Consider the following 18,803-nt stretch of genomic DNA (forward strand, 5'->3'; position numbering starts at 1 on the left):
CAGTAGAGCTCTCCTCACTGGAAGTGTATGTGCCTTTGCCTAACAGGAGGTTCACCATCGTTGGCGAATTGGCTACTTTCAACGGTGTCTCTCCTTTTCTGTTGCTTTGTTGAGGATTTCCGCCATACCGTAACAACAACTTCACCACCTACAAAACATTAACGTTGATATTAACAGACTGTTTGAGAAATCGTGTTACCCTGCCATGCCTGTAGGAGGCCCCCCTGTTGCGGGGGCTACGTGTAGAGCCATAAGTGTCTAGCAGGGCTCTGTGCCTTTGTGAGGGACTGCACAGGGCGGGTCCCTTTGACAAGCAGGTCACGTCCAGGTCTCTCCTGCTCTTCCCCAATCTTCTCTCGAGCTCCCCTTCCCAAGAGAGAGCTGGGCAGCAGCACAGCTCCCAAAGAGGGGCACAGAGGGGCTGGGGGTGGGAAATAGAGAAAACAAAGACCACATTTCTGTAAGCTGGTTTATTTATTTTCATTTACATTAGAAAATAAGAGAACTCCTTCCTTGCTTGATTTTACATGCATAAAGGTGGTTACATGGGTGACAGAAACATTCAAGGTGACATTTCAACAGCTCTATTCAGTCATTTATCAGCATATGCCTGAAACAGTAACTCACTCTATTCCAGTGCAAACATCCAGTTTCAATCTATCCTCAACTTCAGTTCAAGCTTTAACACATCCTCTTGTCACTCACAAACTGTTTCCAGCTCAAGGTATCATCACCATGAAGAGTTTTTAGCGCATGTGAGACTCTACTGCTGCTGTAACAAATCACCACAGCCTGCCTCAGAGTCGAGGGAATCAGTCTCGCTGGCTTGGCTTACATCACGGCGCAGATAAAGCTGGCTCGTTCCTTCAGTGTGTGGGCTGTTGTCAGAATTTGGTTCCTGCAGTGCTGGGACCAAAGACCTATTCCTGATGTCTGTCGTTAGCGGTCAGTACCTTCTGTGACTTTCTCCTAAGGCCAGAAATACAGGCCATGTTTCTACCCAGCCTACTCTTTCTGTCTCCTTTATCTGTCTACTTCTTCCATCCAGGAAGCTGCCTTTAGGACTACACCATATATCTCTCCTGAGAGGCCACTGTTGTTCTTCAGCTTACTGTGTTCCTATAGTTGTGACATTTTACATACTTAAAGAAAAACGTGAAAACTCATGGATGTATGAAGACTTAGATAGTGGCTCTTCCCTCCCAGTTTTATCACTACCCACCTTCCATGGTATTCTTTTACAAGTCTCAGACATTGCATAGACCCTTTCAGAACATTTTTCTAAAAGGGCTCTTAAAAACCAGCAAGCAAATGAACCATCATGTCATTATCTCCATATTAAATCTAAAAATGTAATGTATGTATGTATGTATGTATATGTGTGTATGCTGTGCACCACTGGGTTCTTGAGAGCTGTAGGTTCTGGCACAACCAGGCAGGACCTGCTTGCTGCACTATTAACTTGGGCAGATGTTCCCATTCTTACCAAGCTTACTGTTCTTCAGTTTGTAGCTAATAAATCCACTTCTGCAACCCATTCTCTTGTAAGAAGAGCTATGTCTGGCATATCTTAGGGTTTCCTTCCCTACCGGAAGCCCTTTCCCTAAGAGAGGAAGTCTTACCCAGCACAGTAATCTAATCTTGACTATGCTGCCTCTCTCCCCGAGACTCTGACCTTCTGGGCAGGCTCAGTACCCGAGAACAGGGGCTCAGTAGCCACTCATGCAGTCAGAAGAGCCAGCACTACACAGTCACTGCAGTGCTGTTTGCGAGTTATCAAAACTCAGGTTATCTGGGTACTGGCCTAGGGCAGAAGCAACAGCTAGGTCTTAAGGCTTGAAAAGGGATTGGGTGGGGTGAGAGGCAACAGGGGACAGCAACGATGACAACACAAAGCTCACTTCCCAGTCTCAGAAAATGTGAAAACTAGCTAGGACAGAGAAACATGAAGCTGTAGAATAGTCCAGAAGTTAAGGAGAGAGCAGCCACTGGAGGGCTGCAGGGAGATGCCAACCTTGTAGTGCCCGTTGTTGGCGGCATCATGCAAAGGTGTGTCATCATCCAGGCCCTTAGTGTTCACCTCTGCACCAGCGGCTAACAGTTGCTTGGCGATGTCGTAATAGCCCCGGTTACACGCCTCGTGCAGTGCAGTCCAGCCTGCAGACAGAAACTTGGGGTATTTGTTATGTAATCCCTGAAAGCTTCACCCTGCCTAAACTGGGGGGAAGCACAGAGGATGTGCGCTGCTCTCCCTAAGGAGCGGCCAGCTGGGCAATTGTTACCTTACACCCTGAGACGGCGTCCCTTTAAAACAATTGTGGCGCTTTGCATAATGAACATCTAGCCTGCTAAGTTTGCAGATTTAAAACTTTTTGAAATAATTATACTTGGGCAGAAAATTTGTGCACAGGTTAACAGTCAGAAAATGAAAACTGTTTTAAACTAATGTGCTATATCAGACAGAATCAAACAATCATGAACTAGGCAGCAGGGAAGTTGAGTTTGACTGAGTCCTCCTCACTCTCCTCTCTGAGACAGAATTTCAGACATGTGTATGATGAATTCTGGTCACATCCCCAGCCCTTCGGCCTCCAGTGGTCACTGCACTGTGAATACATGGTTCTCCTGGTGTGCTGCACCATGGTGGGGGAGCACATTTCAAAAGGCAGCCAAGTGCCCTAATCACAAAAACCACTCAATGTTAAGAGCCTTGCACTATATCACATCTAGGGAGGCGGCTCCAGCCTCTGTAGGAAGCAGCAAGTGTGCTTAGTCTGCAGCAGAGTGGCAGTGGCCTCTGCTGGACACTTAGATCACTAGCCCAAGGCCTCCCGATGTGGAAGGAAATAGTTAAAGCGTACTCCATTACCCCCCCCGCCCCCAATAAGAAAAAGATCCTGAAATACTTTTCCAGAGACTAATTTAGCGGCAAATCAAACTGTGTTGTGTGGCTGTCAGTCAGCACAGAAACAAGCATACTCCACAAACACACTTCTTCCAATGTTCTGGGGCCCACCCTCGCACGGGGCTCGGCCCAGACCTACCTGCAAAGTCCTTGACGTTCACGTCCGCGCCCTCACTGATGAGTTCCTTGATGCGCCGGGCATCCCCTCGGATAGCTGCTCGGTGCAGGCGGGTCTCTCCGCGTTCATTTCTCTTGTTCACCTTATCTTTGGTTTTTGAGGCAGAGTTGGGGGTCCCCTTCTGACACACTGTAGACTGGGAAGGGTGCTTTGGTGTTGTGTCTACTGCAGGCCAAGGAGGAAACAGGCAGGACATTACAGAAGGCAGCTTTGTTTCATGGGAACCTCAAGACCCAACCATTTTCATTATGGAAAGGGGATCCATACAGGACCACTGCCAAGTAGAGCCACTCTCTCCCCATCCAAGGAACCAACCAGTGAAGTGCCCATGCTCACCCGGACTATTTGCAGACTCCTCAGCAGTCATCTGCATGAGCAGAGCCACCTGCTGACGCTCAGAGAGAGGGTATCCAGCTCGGATCCCAGACAGCCCCATGCCGAACAACAGCCCGGACTTCCGGGCAACAGGCTCCTTCTTGATCCTCTTCCGCTCGGGACCCTGCTTCTCTGTGTGGCAGGTGAGGGAGAAAGGGAGGGGAGACTTCATGCCCAATCCTCAAAGCTGGATTTGTAACTAACGTTACAGAGCCCCTTCATTCCACCCAACACTTACAGAGCAACAAGGAAGGCCTATGAGGGGAAGTGACCGTGCTGCGAGCACTGGCAGCACCCCACTCTGTGAGCAGTAGCTGTGAGAGACACAGTGTAATACCCTGTTGTCAGCCCATCAGATAAGTCTCCATCTCCATCAACCACTTGCTCCTACAGGCGCCACACACAAAGGCAGTAGGATGGTTCAACATCACTGGCCTGGCCCACATGGGACAGGTCACTATTATTAGTCGTGTCTGCAGTTAAACTCCTTCCCAGCCCTCCTCCAAACAAACAGTGCACATATAAAATGGCAGACACAGTTTAATATATGTAAATAAATCAAGGCCAACTTGTCAGTACTGTACCTTTCTTCTTGCTTCTAGGAACCTCCATTTCATGCCATGGTGCTTCGAGGACCGTACCAGCCTTGCAGTACCACAACATGGACTGAGCTGGAGGCATCTAAAGGCATCAACACAGAGCACTAACAAGAACGATGTAACAGCTCAGCTGTTCCATCTTAACCGCTCCTAACAGGCAGGTCCTGGGCGCCTCTGACCACTGACAAATGGCCTGCCAACCTCTACTGAAGGCCGTGCTGCTGCTCGTTAGAGGTGGGGTATGGAGAAAGACGCCCCCAGAGTCCATGACCTGGGAACACAAAGGCTCTCGCTTTGAATCCTGCCTCACTGCACCTGTCTTGTGGGTGGAGATCTGGAGTCAGCCCCGGAGCAGGGCTAAGCGGGATTCAAGGTTCCCCAGGCCACAGGGTACAAGTTACATAGCCTGGGGATGGTACCTGTAGGACTTGTCTTCCTTTCCAGTCAAGAAACCCTCTGCAGGAATGGGCTGGCTTCTGAAAACAGTGTCTGCCTGCCTCTAGAGCAGGTGACAACTCTAAGAAAGCAGCCTAGGTGACCACATGATGGAGACTTCCTCAGCTTTGTCAGTACTTGTCCCTCTCTTCCAATTGGGTGTCTTCAGGCCCCAACCTCCAACACCTTACTACCAAGTGTTCTGACAGACTGTTAGCTCTTTACAAGCATGTCAAGACTGCCTTCTTAAAAACTAAATCCATGGCTTGGTGACTTAGAAGATTTTTAATGTTATAAGCCTGTAGGCGGTGACACGCGCCTGTTTAACAATTCATGGTAAAACTCCCCCAAAACACTTTAGGCCACAGCAGCTAATTTTAAATAAGCCATGATATATAAATATGAGAAAATTAAAAAAAAATTAATGAGAACTGAATCTCAGAAACCATGCCACCCTCAGAAAGACTGCGCACAGTATGTGTGACACACTCCTGCAAATTACATTTGCTACGTGCACTAACAATTCCAAGAGACAGCCAAGGGTCAGCTCTGCTTCTGTGCGGTTGTGGTTGGCACAGTGCGGGTTAGTGTGTCTTCACAGCAGAGAGCACAGTTTATTTTTATAAAGTTTGGCACTGTATTGAGTCTCTAACCCTGCCAACTAAGTTAGAGGTGGCATCTTTGTTTTGTTTGTTTAAAACAGTTTCATAGAGCCCAGGCTGTAACGCCTACACCCTGCCTCTGCCCCCACAAGGGCCAGCATTATACACACGTATGACATACCAACATGCTTGGTTTTTGTTTGAGACAGCGTCTTACCATGTAGCCCTGACTAACCTTGAACTAAAGAAATGGGCCTGCCTCTGCCTCCTGAGATTAAAGGAGTTTGCTGCCATGCCAGGCCACATACTTGTTATTTTAAAGATAACAAAGGACCCTCAGGCAGTCGGAGGCACATGTACTTTAGCAGTCACTCAGAGGCTCAAGGCTGAGCCATTACCTTGAGCAGCACACAAGACCGGCTTGCTCATCCTGCAGAACAGCTGCTGCTGGGCTCGGGCTCAACCAGGGAGGACGTTACCTCCTCTTAAAGATGCTCAGGGACAGGCAACACCACAAAAACCGCTCTGCTCCCCTCCCACTGAACAGCAACTTCTCAGCCGAACAGCTTAAATATTATCAGCCTTGTCTAAATGGGAGTGGGTGGCAACAGTTATGAAATGGGCTTCTCCTCAAGTCTCTTCACTGCAACAACTGGCACGCACAACTGTCCAATTTCACTCCCCAGTCTCAAAGTCCGGCAAACCTGAGTGCTTAGCAGACTGAGGTACTATATCAGGCTTCTGGGTAAAAGAAGGACACCAAAGGACACTGAAAGTTCTGTGTCCAAAACTGTCTGAGCTGCCTGACATGGGCCTGCACCCCTGAAAAGAGGGTGACCCAGCTCCACACCCACTGTCACAGTTACATATTGTCTGCTACACCGCGAAGTAGACCACTGAGAGCTCCAAGGTGACAGTTGAATAAGTGGCAGGTGGAGTCCACAGCAGGGAGAGCTGTCCAACTGGATCCAACAGTCCCCCTTTAAAACTGTGCTGTTTAGTCTTTGCTTTGGGTACCGCCCAAGGTCTGAGAACAGGAGGGATGGACACCCAGAGACAGGGAATGTGCTGCACTCTGCTTCTCTGCAGGATCTTCCTCCTCACCCACACGTCTCATGCCAGGCCTCTGAGGTAAGACAGTTGTGTTTTATCACTCAGCACTGCCCTTCACCTGGACTGCTGGTGTGGCTTGCACTGGCAGCCTGTTCTGACGGCATCCATGGAGGAAAGGCAGCAAGGACAGAGCATGCTTTCCCAGGGACAGAGTCCTTGATGGAAAGGGCAACAAACCCAGCTCCTGGCTGCTGGGGTGCCAGGGGCCTAGGACTCTGCCAGTGCTCTTCAATAATGTCTTTCTGCTCACACTACAGCAAATGCTCCCTGAGGCTCTGACAAGATCCATTTATATTTATATATATATATATGTCTCTGTCTCTCTTTTATTTTCTACTTCAGTCATGGCTCCGTCCAGGAGATGTCTTCAGCTACAATGAATTCACTGATCGTTTTGTCAGTGTGCGTGCAGGCGTGCATCAGTATGTCAAAGGTCAACCTTGGGGTCTTTTGGGGCTGGGGGAACAGGGCCTCTCACTGGCCTGAGATTTTGCCAAGCAGGTTAGGCTGGCTAGCCAGTGGGTTCCAGATATCCACGTGTCTCTACTTTTCCAGCTCTGGGATTGTACACATGCCACCCAGGATCTGTACACAGGCTCTGGGGCATGAATTCAAGCCCTCAAACTTGTTTAGTGAGTGTTTTCTCACAGTGATACTTTTTTTTTTTTTTTTTTTTTTTTTGGTTTTTCGAGACAGGGTTTCTCTATATAGCCCTGGTTGTCCTGGAACTCAGAAATCCGCCTCCTGAGTGCTGGGATTAAAGGCGTGCGCCATTATGTCCAGCTTTTTTTTTTGTTTTTTTAAAAATATACACTGTAGCTGTCTCTAGACACACCAAGAGAAGGCATCAGATCTCATTACAGATGGTTGTGAGCCACCATGTGGTTGCTGGGAATTGAACTCAGAACCTCTGGAAGAGCAGTCAGTGCTCTTAACTGCTGAGTCATCTCTCCAGCCCTGGCCACTGAATTTTTAATTTTACTGATAATTTTCATTTCCAGATGTTTGATCTCAATTCTTTCTCCTAGTTCATTTTACTAGTTTTCACTCTGTCCAGATCAGAGTGGGGTTCTAAGGTTATCCCTTGCAGAACCTTTTGGAACAGCTTTGTCCCCTGTAGTCTGCAATCCTGACGAAGGAGTTCTGGCATCCAGAGCCTTACTTTTGCTCTTCTTGGGGGCCAGAAACCCTCGGTCCTGCCAGTGTATATGGAAGCACATATCCAACCCTACTAGAGGAGGAACAGGTTTCTGCCTTCTGAATTGTTTTAGAATCTACCAGCAATCCTGGAGTCTTTCAATAGCGACTGCCTTCTTTTATAGACAATGGGTCCTAAAGACAGGCACTGTGCAGTGTCTGAGGCCTGACTCCAGGGCCTGTCACCTGACTGAGACAATGCACTTGTGTCCACGTCGCAGTGTGGGCTTATTCTTGGCTTTTAATTCTAGGTTTTTTCAACAAGACCACTTTTTACAAGTATGGGCCTTCAGAATCCAGAAGCAGGTGTGGTCTTGATTCATGGTGGTATTTTAAACAGCAGTAAATTCCTTGCAGGTGCCAGTGAAACTCTCCAGAGCAGTTTGCCATCATTCCTACCAGGAACAAGTTCAGTGAACACCGTAACAGATCCCAAAACAACCTCCCCATCAAATATCTGAGCAAGTCGTGGAATCTAGAGTAACTTAGCTACAGTATTTCTGGTCACCAAGTCCCAATCCTAACACAGCAGGTAGAGGGTTCAACAGAGTGTTCTCAGCAGCCCAACACGCAGCACAACCTCATTGAGTAACAGTGGTGACTGCAAACCGCACTCCTGACTTAGTGGTATCTTTTTGTTTCATTTTTAGGGCAGCCATAATTAAGAAAGCCTGTGCTGAGATGCGTGACCCTCTTAGCTATGCGCGGTGGCCTTCTAGACCTTGTTCCTCCTTCTGAGAAATGGACTAGTCACCTGTAGCGTGGCAGTGAGGCCAGACTCAAGAAAACAATAACTTGGCTTCTATGACCTCTGCAGGTCGTTTCCCAATTTCTAACTGAGGGGAACACTGGTTCTCACTGCACCGCATGAGTCCAGAAGAACACAAGTGATGTGAGCGTCTCGACCCAGACAACAGGCAGGCAGCACGATCTACAAGCTGCCCCTTACTATGCTAAATGCATGCTAAAGATTGAAAAATACAGAAATACAAATCCAGGCATGCACTGAGACCTGGATACCAGCAGCTGGGAGCAGAAGCCCCTCCTAATACTAAGATCCTAACAGATGAGGCAGAAGTAGCACAGGCAAGGGCTCACGGCCCTCAGTGTGGAGCTGGGAGCACACTACCTGGCTCCTATACTCACATGTCTGTCACTCCTCCTCTTGTCTTCCTTAAGGATCTCTGCTGTGCTCTAACCCCAAACACCTTTCACATTGGCTAATTTTGATGTCTCATTGCTATAAATGCTAAATAACAGTCCTGAGCCTTCGTATCAAGTAGATATATTACTTTGTTCTGGTTTGCCCACCAGACCATCTGCCTCTGAATTATGGAAAATACACAATTTGAAACTGAAATTACTTTCTTTGCTAGTCCACAGTCTTCTCTGTGAAGAAAAAAATGGAAAGGGCAAATGGCTGAGAAATATACCAGACCAACCACCAAGTCCATGAAGCATTTTATTTGGCTCTGGTTGTTCACAAGCAGTCACACTGTGGTTATTAGGGCAATCAGCAGGTTCTCCACGCCACGCCCTTTCCCTGCCAAGCCCTAGCCTGTGAGTCAGTGACCTGGCAGACAGATGCACTCTGCTTTCTCACTTGCCATGGTCTAGCATCTGCCAATATGCAGCCCAGAGTTACACCATCTAGTGAGCAAGAGGACAGAAAAGCCTCATTAGCGTGTGTGCACATGTACACACACACAGCCTCTTACACCAAGCATTCCGAGTTCCATATAGCCAATGGCAAGAGAATCCCTCAGTTTTTCCTCTCCCACAGAAGAACTGAGGGATCAAGCCCCGAGGAATGAACGCTTCAGTGGGTGTCTAAGACTCATGAGTCGACCGAACGCTGTACAGACCCGAAAAGAGGCTCAAAGGCACAGCGGTGGAAAAAGTTAATTCTCTCCCTTCTTCCAAGGAAGCACTGTACTGGGAAGCCAGTTTTGACTTCATACGCAATGGGGCAGGTGGATTCTGTGTGAGCCCTAGAAAGGTAGGTAGGGTAATTTATAGATTTTTAAATTAGTGGAAAAATTTTCAACAGAGACCAAATTTTAAGCAAATCACGTAATTCCATAACGAAGGTTTTTTTTTTTTTTTTTTTTTTAAAGTAGCCCTAGGTGGCCTGCAGGTCATAGAATCTACTTGCTTCCCATGCTCCAGGATCAAAAGGTTGTGATGTCACACCAGGCCTCGGGAACTCTACAGAGACCAGACCGAGAGTGGGAGGAAGAGCCTTTCCTCACCAGGTGATGTATGTGGTCAACACCAAAGACCTGGTCTGGAAGAGGCCCTGAGGGAGTGGAGATGGTCTTACAGTCTGAGATGAGGGTACCGGCTCAGACAACCAGGTCTGTTATGTCCCAGTCTCGCCAGTGTCACAGGGGGTCAGGACATGCTCCTGTCCACAGCTCCTGGGCATCATGATCGCAGGCATGTTCCATCTTGAGGTCTATCTGAACACCTACAGCATCTAGCTGCGGCATAAGCATCACAACACTGATAGACAGCCTTGGGAGGGCAAGCTTTTTCATCAGGCTGACTCACAACAGACAAAACTGTACTGTTCTTGGCAGGATGCCCTCAGTCCTGACTAAGCACTGGGGAAGCCGCACCTCCAGTGGGCTGGGCCATTGGCAGCAGGGTCTGGGAAACAGGAAAAGTTTGTACGGTTTGGTCATTTAAGGCCAGCCAGCTTCTTGCCACTTGAGGGCACAGTAAAGGACGCTCACTATTTGCTACTAGGAACCCTGACTGGAATGAGGGTGGGAGGGTACCCCTTGTGTTACTGGGGTAGACCGCATTTGTCATCAAGGATGAGTGCTAAACTGTACATTATCAGCAGAGGGCGCTGGAGGAACACTGGTCAGGAAAGGATAAGCTATTGGCCTAGGGCACTGCAAGCATTTGTCTGTAAAAACCTTTCAAAACTAGGAGGTGCCTTAGTATGACTGAGTCACACACCTCCAGGGAGGTCTGACAACCCTATCAAGATGACCAGAGAGATCCTATCTTGGTCACTATTTCATCGAGTTAAAAATATCAGCACTTTTCCAGCTTCCAGAACTCTGAGCCAAAATAAACCTCTTTATTACACAGGGGGAAAATATCAATCCCACAATTCTTTGCGCACCCATTCTGAGTATTCTCCATCCTGAATGAGGTGGTGGGTGCCACTGCAGAAGCCCCTGCAGACAAGATGCCATCCACTCCATCATACCCCGTTTGTAAGCCAGCACTGCATCTCTGGGTAGGAGAATAATACCCAGTACTTCCTGAGGCATCCAGCTCACCAATGTATAGAAGAGAAAGATTATAAAGTGTGTGTGTGTTTGTGTGTGCGCGAGCGCGCGCAGAACCCAATGGATGAAGACAAACCAATACTTCCAGTACTTAGGAGATGAATGCAAAAGGATCCAGAGGTGGAAACCAGCCTGAGAAAACTGACAAACCCCATCTCCAAGTATAGAGATGCCTAAGGCTGGACGTCTTAAACAACACCAACAGTAGCGAGTTTGCACATAGGCTTCGGGTTCCATTTCCAACGAAGGAAGGAGTAGGAAAGGAGTGGATCCAGTCTTCACTGGAGCTGCGAGACCCGACTCACAAACGTTATAAAGAAGTCAGCCACGGATAGGACAGTAGACACAGCGCTGGCCAGTCACCCATCTCTAGCTAGGTCTACAGTTCAGTCTTCCTGAAAACGCTACCTGCCAAAGCTGAGCCTGTGCCTGCCTCAGGTCAGGTGTGAACATGAACAGTTTGACAGCACACCAACAGCGAAGGCTGAAGGACAATCTAGAGTGCAGTGGTGCAGAGCCTCACAGAGGCCTCCACAGATGGACAGACTTCCCTCCACAACCACAACAGGAGTCAGAGCACTCTCCTGAGCAATGCAAGGACCGCCACTTGCCTTATGAATCCCTACAAACAATGTTAAAACACACGCGCGCGCACAGACACACACAGACATTCAGGTTTGATGTGGTCTTCTGGTTATGTCCTGATGAGCTCACGGGGCTGTCATCCCTCCACTCCAGCACTACGGCAGAACAGAGGTGTAGGGAAGCCTGCTATCCACATGTCTACCATAAGTACCCACATACTTCTGCTTTTCCTTACAAGTATCTGTGACAGAGGGTGCGACATCCATGCAAGCCTTTATAAACCTCCCACCCCGAGACATCAGCAGCCTCATCTCAACGTCCTCAGTGCTAGGAGATGACAGACATGAAACCCAATGCTTCACCCCAGGCTTCCTCTGCCATTTGTGTTCTACTGCCCCAGAGGCCTTAAAAAAGGGGGGAGGAGAAAAGACCAGTAGAGTGGAGTCCTGCCTGCATCATCAAATTCAGAAGGATATGCAAGCCAGTAGCAGACCCCAGGGTTCTCCTTGAGCAAGACAGAATCCGACTGGGAACGTACACAATGAAAGGTGCTAACCCCAACCCGTATATGCTCCTGTTCTGCATTCTTAGACCTATCCATTCTTAGGAAGACTACACCAGCTGCCTCGATTTCAGGTTCTCCCTGGGTTCTGCCACAAATCCATGTGCCTTGGGAGCTGTGGGGAGCCATCACCTAGAGGCCTGCTGTCTCTTGCCCTTACTGTTATTACTCTGGGCTGCACTGTACAGACTGGTGCAATAGCTATGGCAAGACTCCTCCAGGGATACAGTGTTAAACCCAGTCTGGTACCTGTGTCCGAGTCCTTCTGCTCTCCATTGGCCCCCACGGTGAAGGGCAGCTTCCGCTTGGTGGCTCGTTCTCTCACCTCCTTCCCGCCATCACTGCGGTCCAGCTTGGGAGTCTTGGTTAGAGAAACTTTATCTTTATCCTACAAGAGAGAGAGAGCAATGCTTTCAGTTATTGTTTCCGGGTTAAATCCTCAAGTCACGACTTTGGCTTCATGTGCCAAAGAAAGCAAACATTTTACTGGGGCGATCAACAGCCCCTCCTGTTCTAGGACATATATGCTTCTAGGACTAAAAGGCTTGACTGTGACTGCTCCTCCTTTAGCTAGGGTTGCTCTCTGCCTTAGCCTCCCACCACGAGGACGGCACTGTTGATGAGGAGCACTGAACTCTCCCTACAAGTCAGAATCAAACTCCACAACATAACTCGCATAGAGTGCTGGCAGAGTTAAAGGTGCAAATCATACTGTCCAAGGGTTAAGGCCCCGAACAACCACAACCCCCCTGCCCACCAAGACTGGGAAAGTTGCAGCTTTGTTCTGATTCAGAACATGGGCCCACTGGCTGCTCCTGGTGATAGATAGCCCCGCTGCCTGTGCATTCTATTCCATCCGAGGCCTGAGATATGGTGAGGTGGCATGTCTGTAGGTAAGAGAAATGAGGGTCTCTCTCTTAGGGGGTAATAACCTAAGTTAAAAAAAAAAGTGAAATGGAAGTTGCATGTGTGTCACTAAAAAAGTTTCACATTTTAAAAACATACATAAAACTCGCAGCGTGGTGGCACATGCCTTTAGTCCCAGCACTCGGGAGGCAGAGGCAGGTGGATTTCTGAGTTCTAGGCCAGCCTGGTCTACAAAGTGAGTTCCAGTACAGCCAGGGCTACACAGAGAAAAACCCTGTCTCGAAAAACAAAAACCAAAAAACAAAAAAAAAAAACAAAAAAAACAAAAAAACCAAAAAACAAACCTCGCAGCTCCTTGCCTAGGTAACTAAGCACAGCGTGTAGTTTGGCTAAAATAGCGTACGAAGGCCCAGTGCTTTGTTCAGCTGAGGAGTGTGCTAGCAGCAGGTGGCCATGGTGATCCTCTGAAAGTGACATTGATGCCTCCATGCAAACAAAACCAGATGGGGGGAGAGGAGCACACCAACCTCTTTATCTAGAACACATTAGAGTTCAACACAGAACTGTATGAGTGCTTAAGCAGGCCGTGGTGTGTGCCTGCCTTTAATCCCAGTGCTTAGGAGGCACAAACAAGCAGATCTCTGAGTTCAAGGCCGGCCTGGACTACAAAACTGAGTTCCGGGGCAGTCAGGACTGTTCAGGACAAAGAAACCCTGTCTTGACTGCCATTCTTCCACCCCCAATACAAAGATGTTCTTGAAAGTGAATGTGGACACAAAACTTTGTTCTGCAACTGGGAAAAGACAGCATGGTTCAAGCTCTCTCCACTGTAAAATGATAACTGAAGTGAGACCAACTGTAAACGCTACAGAATGACCACTTCGTAAATTAGAATACCTTGAGCATTAAGTTAAGCCAAGCTTAATCAACACATGCCATAAAGATGGTCAAGGTGGAAACGCCATGGTACCTAAGGCAGTCCTGGCCCCATGCACCTGTGCGTACATGGTACACAGAGCAAAGCTTGCCTTAACTCATGATCTACAGAGAGCAGAGAGGAGAAACAAAGCTGCAACTCCCATCCACCAGGGACTCTGTAAGGGCAAACAACTCTACTAGACACCAGCAACCCAGACGTATGAACCAAGCAGCTCACCCTCTCCAAGATAAACCATCCTGGCGCCTTCCTTGGAGACTCAATGTGCCACACTCCTGTCCCCACCTCATCTTTATAGTAAATATTCCAATCAGAGAGCACATAACTTCTCCAGTTGCAAAGCAACCTGAGTTACAACAGGTTCCTTGAGTGTTCATGTAAGCTCAAGGATCAGTTCTTACCAAAGACCTGTAAGGATTTCAGTGGCAGTATGTCAAATTTATATATACCTAAAGACAATTTCCTGATGGATGCAGTTATTTAGGTCTTCCTAATTGCTCAGGAATTTTCACATCCTTTAACAAATGACTTGTTGAGATCTGTCTACCCCTTCCTTTTGAGTGTGTCTCCAAGCCTGACAAAATTATTTTATTTTTAGTTCTGTGTGTATGCATACAGTCAAGTGTGCCTCTGCCTCTGAGTGTATGCATGTGTGCGTGTGTGAATGTGTGGCTTTAATATGCAGGTGCTCTCAGAGGCCTTAAGAGAAAGGTGAATTCCCTGGAGATGTTTTTGTTTGAGAAATGGTCTTACTGTAGCACTGCCTGATCCTGAATCCTACCAGAGGTGGGATTACAGATGTTTGTAATCATCACACCCAGCTATATATTTTAAATTTCAATCTGAAAAATCCCTGATTTTTCATTAATTACATTTAGAAGTAAATTTTATTTACATTTGACACCTTGCCCGAACCATTAATTCTTGTAGCTTTTGTGCAACTGTTGATATCCTGGAGTAAAGTTTATTCTGCCCTTTCCAATCTCTTGTGGCTTTTATTTTGCTACTGTGCTAGCCAACGCCTGCATAAAACTGCCAGAGGTGGGGACTTTGGTGTCCTTCTGCTGCTTTGTATCCAACCTTATATAGAATTCAGCCCTCATTATTAAATGATGGCACACAGGAATTTTTGTTGAATAAATTGTAATAAATGTTAAATTTGGTCAAAAGTCTTTGCTATGTCAACTGATGTCATAAACTTAGGGGAAAAATATAAGCAAAAGTTCTGTGACCTTGCATGTGACTATGGCTGGGGGAAATGGTTTCGTTTGTTGCAGAATCATGTGTTCAGATCTCCAGCACCTATATAAAAAGCCAGGAGTAGCAGTATTAATTTATAATCCCTACATATAAGAAGCTTGCTGGCCAGACAAATTGGTGAGTTCCAGGTTCAGTAAGAGACCATGTTTCGAAAAATGAAGCTTCAGATGAGATGTCTCACTGCACACAAGTGTCTGCTGACAAACCCAATGGTCCCGGGACCCATGTGGTAGGAGAGATCTTCTGCCCACAAACTGCCCTCTGACATAGCTGAGGAAGCATGTCCATGGGAACCTCCCCCAATCAAAGACTTCCACATGCTTGAGAAAGAACACGTGTGAGTCCTGTCTTCAATCAATCAATTGGTCAAAATAAATTGGAACGCAAGAGACAGACATGTTAACAGTTTTTCTGGCTTCCACACACACTTGTGCGCGCAAATTAATAATAATAAACTAATGTAAAAAAAGTTCCACAATAGTTAGAAGGAAACTAGAGCAACCTCAACGGGAGCCACAGTGGCACTGTGGGATTCAGCCCACCAGGAAGGTCTTACGTAGCCATTTTCTAGGTAGTAGGAATATTTTATATACTTATTATTAAAATCAATGTAATATTACATTATTAAACATTAAATCAAATATTACATTATTAAAATCAGGAAGTTGAATATAGGGAATGAAGGCCAACTGGGGAACTTGTGTTTGAGGATCCTCTATGCTCAAGAATGCTCTGTTTTATAGTCATGACGTGTGTTACTGTTGGAGAAATGGGGACTGAACAGGAAATGGTAACACCCAAGGAGCTGTGAAGCTAAGAATGCTGATGAGCAGCAAGTGTCAGAGGGGGTGCTTCAGGCGCTGACTTTTGTGAATGGGGGTAGGAGCTGCACACTGGAGAAGCCATCGAGGTTTCAGTGGTTTGCTACCCTTGGCAGCCCCAGCAACAGTTCTGTGAGAGAAACCCTGCACAGCCATGCTAGACTCTTCTCTCCTGCTATAGCAAAGGGAAGGAAAGAACAGAAAGCCCAGAGGACAATACTCACAAAGTAGACATCAGCCTCTCTGCCACTGCCATCACTAACTCCTGTGTGGTGTCCTGAGTTAAGGCGACACCCAGCTAAGGATGGGGGAGAGTGAATCAGGCTCCATATCAATCTTTCTAGCATCCTGCTCTTGGCCACAGCCTCCTGTACCTCCTGTCTGTCAGGGGTAGTCTACATTTCATACACAGACCTCAAGAACACTCCCGGAAAAAAAAAAAAATCACAGGACCCAACAGCCTGACTGTAAGCTATTGCCCTGTTGGTGGCACTCGCGCAGCCGCCTCTTAAGGTAGGCTTCAACCCCAGGGAGCAGCCATCAGATTCAGTTAAGGGGTGAATTTGTGTTTGTCCTGGAGAAACATTGGATGCTCTGGTACTGTAAAGAGCCAATAGGTATTATGGCACACAGGGTACACATAGTTTGCAAATTAGGGGATGTGCTATCCTTCCTTGAGGGACCTAATTAGACAGAGGCAGGTGCCCACCCTTAGAGCCACCTCCTGCTCACCAGTCTGCATGAGGGATGCCCGCGGTCTAGAAACCCTCTGAGAAGTGCAGAAGAGGCTTCTGCTGAGACAGATTGCCATCTGTCACAGGAGAATGAGAATGAGCCTGAACTGGACGAAAGATCTCACTTCCTGCTGAGGGGCCTTGGATAACACAGCGGCCATCTAGCTCTGTGGACAGAGCATGACCATAAGAGTAGGAGATTTGCTGGTCTCTACTAAGGCTATCTCAGTATGCAGTATATAGATGTTCCAGACATTTTTGGCACTTTCTTCTCTACATGTCAGCTTGTGTCACTAATGGGTCTGTAGCAAGATATGTGACAGAAGAGTATGTCACATAGTGTATGATTCATTTGGGAGAAAAAATTTAAAATTATGTTGCTTTTGATAACATGTGCCTTACGTGAGGAAGTAAGTTCACATTGTATAGCCAGAGCCAGTCAGTGTTCTGTCACTAGCAGGCCCTCCTTCATGAACTTTTACTCAACATTGCCACCTGGGATCCTCTGTAGTCCCTGAAGAATAGACACCTACGTACTCCATCTTGGACTGCTTTCTACAGAGTGACCAGGTAAGATAGGAAAGATCCACCACGGCCAAGCACTGCAGCGTCACACAGCAATTTCACGGGTCCTGTCAAGCTCCAGAAAAGGCCAGATTTAAGCAAGTAATCAAACAAACCCAAATCAAGTCAGGGTACCTTGCTGGGACACACACACACACACACACCCCTACCTTAAATCGAATTCATGTACACCACCCACATACATAGCCCAGGTCCTGTAGTCTCAGGAATAACTCAGCTCATTACAACTTATGTCTTCTCCAGAGTTAACAACAACCCTAACCAACCTGAAACATGTCCATGTTCCTAGGAGGCTGATATAACCCAACCTCTAGAGCTTTCATCATGGCTCACTGTAGCCTGCTACTCTCTAGAGACCAGCCTGTCTCCTGGATCCCGACTTAAGACTTTCTTGCCCTTTTACCCATTCCTGTCAAGCCATGTGACATACACCTGAAAGGCACCGCTTCTTTCATGACAACTTCTGGGACCCACACTGAAGAACTAATTCTGGGAAGAGCTTGTTCAGCTTTGTCAGTGTAGCCAAATGGCAGGACCTTCTCTCCCATCCCCCACCCCTCCCTCTCTCTCTGGGAGTTGGAGCCCTCTGGAGAATTCTTTAACAGACAAGAGCAGCAGTCAGCCAGGATGGAGAGCATCTATAAACCGAAGACTCAGAAGGCAGTGAGGAAAACTCAGGGAAGGGAGGGGGAGACTTGGATAGTTAAGTGCAAGGTGCTCCACACTGTCACACAGCTGAGGTGAAGAGTAGGCAGGAGCTGCACTAAGACAGGAATGGCTGAGTCTGAGCAAGGCTCCAACACAAGGCAGTGGGAGTAGGGTGCTTCTCTGACCTGAATGCCCACAGACTCAGCAGTATGTGATGTTTCTGAAGCCAGCCTAGTGAGAGTCTTTTTTAAAAAGTCTAGGAAACGACAGTGCAGCCTTTCCCCTTGTTCCTGCTCTACAACTATCTGACTTTGTTGCATGGAAACTTCTATGAATATACCTGAAAACCATGCCTTTGCATCTATTCGGTGTGAAACTGTCCCCAAAAGTAAGTTCATGCTACATGGATACTCAAGGGTCCCAGAGGCCCCTTTATCTGTTCTTTTTAAACAGCAGCTACATATGTCATGTTCACAAACCACTTCACAGTGAACCGAATGAGCAGATCATGTGACTCTGCAGTGTCTGCCTGTATACCACAGCACTTGCTAGTGATTACAGGGGGAGTATTAGCAACATGCAGAAAGAATCAAAATGAAGGCTCACTTACAGCAAGCCAGAGCTGGGACCCTCTCACAGACACAGCCAAGGTGCCAAGACAATCAGGAGGGCGGACCAGAAATGACAGCAATAAAACTTGAGGAAAATCACCTTATAAAAACATGAGGTCAAGCCGGGCATGGTGGCGCACACCTTTAATCCCAGCACTCAGAAGGCAGAGGCAAGCGGATTTCTGAGTTCAAGGCCAGCCTGGTCTACAGAGTGAGTTCCAGGACAACCAGGGCTACACAGAGAAACCCTGTCTTGAAAAAACCAAAACCAAACAAAACAACAAAAACAAACAAACATGAGATCAGTTCTGAGAGTGTGTCAGACTTCATCTCACTGGCTCAGATGCTGTCGTACCACAGCAAGAAACCCAGTCCCAGGACAACTCATGGGCTTGGACATAGTCACGCAAACATAAACAAGCAACTAAACATATATTTTAAGGCAAAGCCTTACTCTGATCTGTCCAGTTCTAACTTCTTG

At 47.4% G+C, this 18,803-nt stretch overlaps 1 protein-coding gene and 1 long non-coding RNA gene across 6 annotated transcripts in view; one reads left to right on the forward strand and one right to left on the reverse strand.

Moving 5' to 3' along the window:
* Gm39273 overlaps positions 1-18,803 on the forward strand; it is a 47,466-nt gene that overhangs the window by 26,147 nt on the left and 2,516 nt on the right. The window contains exons 2-3 of the long non-coding RNA XR_003947488.1: positions 4,061-9,403; positions 9,522-18,099. This is a non-coding gene — a long non-coding RNA (predicted gene, 39273). The remainder of the gene's footprint in view (positions 1-4,060; positions 9,404-9,521; positions 18,100-18,803) is intronic.
* The window catches only part of Ankrd11 (ankyrin repeat domain 11), a 158,964-nt gene that overhangs the window by 13,239 nt on the left and 126,922 nt on the right, over positions 1-18,803 (reverse strand). For 2 of the 5 annotated variants that reach the window (XM_030243850.1, NM_001081379.2), the window contains 5 exons: positions 12,109-12,247; positions 3,420-3,590; positions 3,045-3,248; positions 2,015-2,157; positions 1-148 (listed from right to left, as the gene is read on the reverse strand). In XM_030243850.1, coding sequence (XP_030099710.1) covers positions 1-148; positions 2,015-2,157; positions 3,045-3,248; positions 3,420-3,590; positions 12,109-12,247 — 805 coding nt within the window. Of the gene's footprint in view, positions 149-2,014; positions 2,171-3,044; positions 3,249-3,419; positions 3,591-4,042; positions 4,140-12,108; positions 12,248-18,803 lie in introns of those variants that run through there. The other 3 variants (NR_037865.1, XM_030243852.1, XM_030243851.1) reach the window with 3 other exon arrangements.

The sequence above is a fragment of the Mus musculus genome, chromosome 8 (genome assembly GCF_000001635.26).
Source record: "Mus musculus strain C57BL/6J chromosome 8, GRCm38.p6 C57BL/6J".
Lineage (NCBI taxonomy): Eukaryota > Metazoa > Chordata > Mammalia > Rodentia > Muridae > Mus > Mus musculus.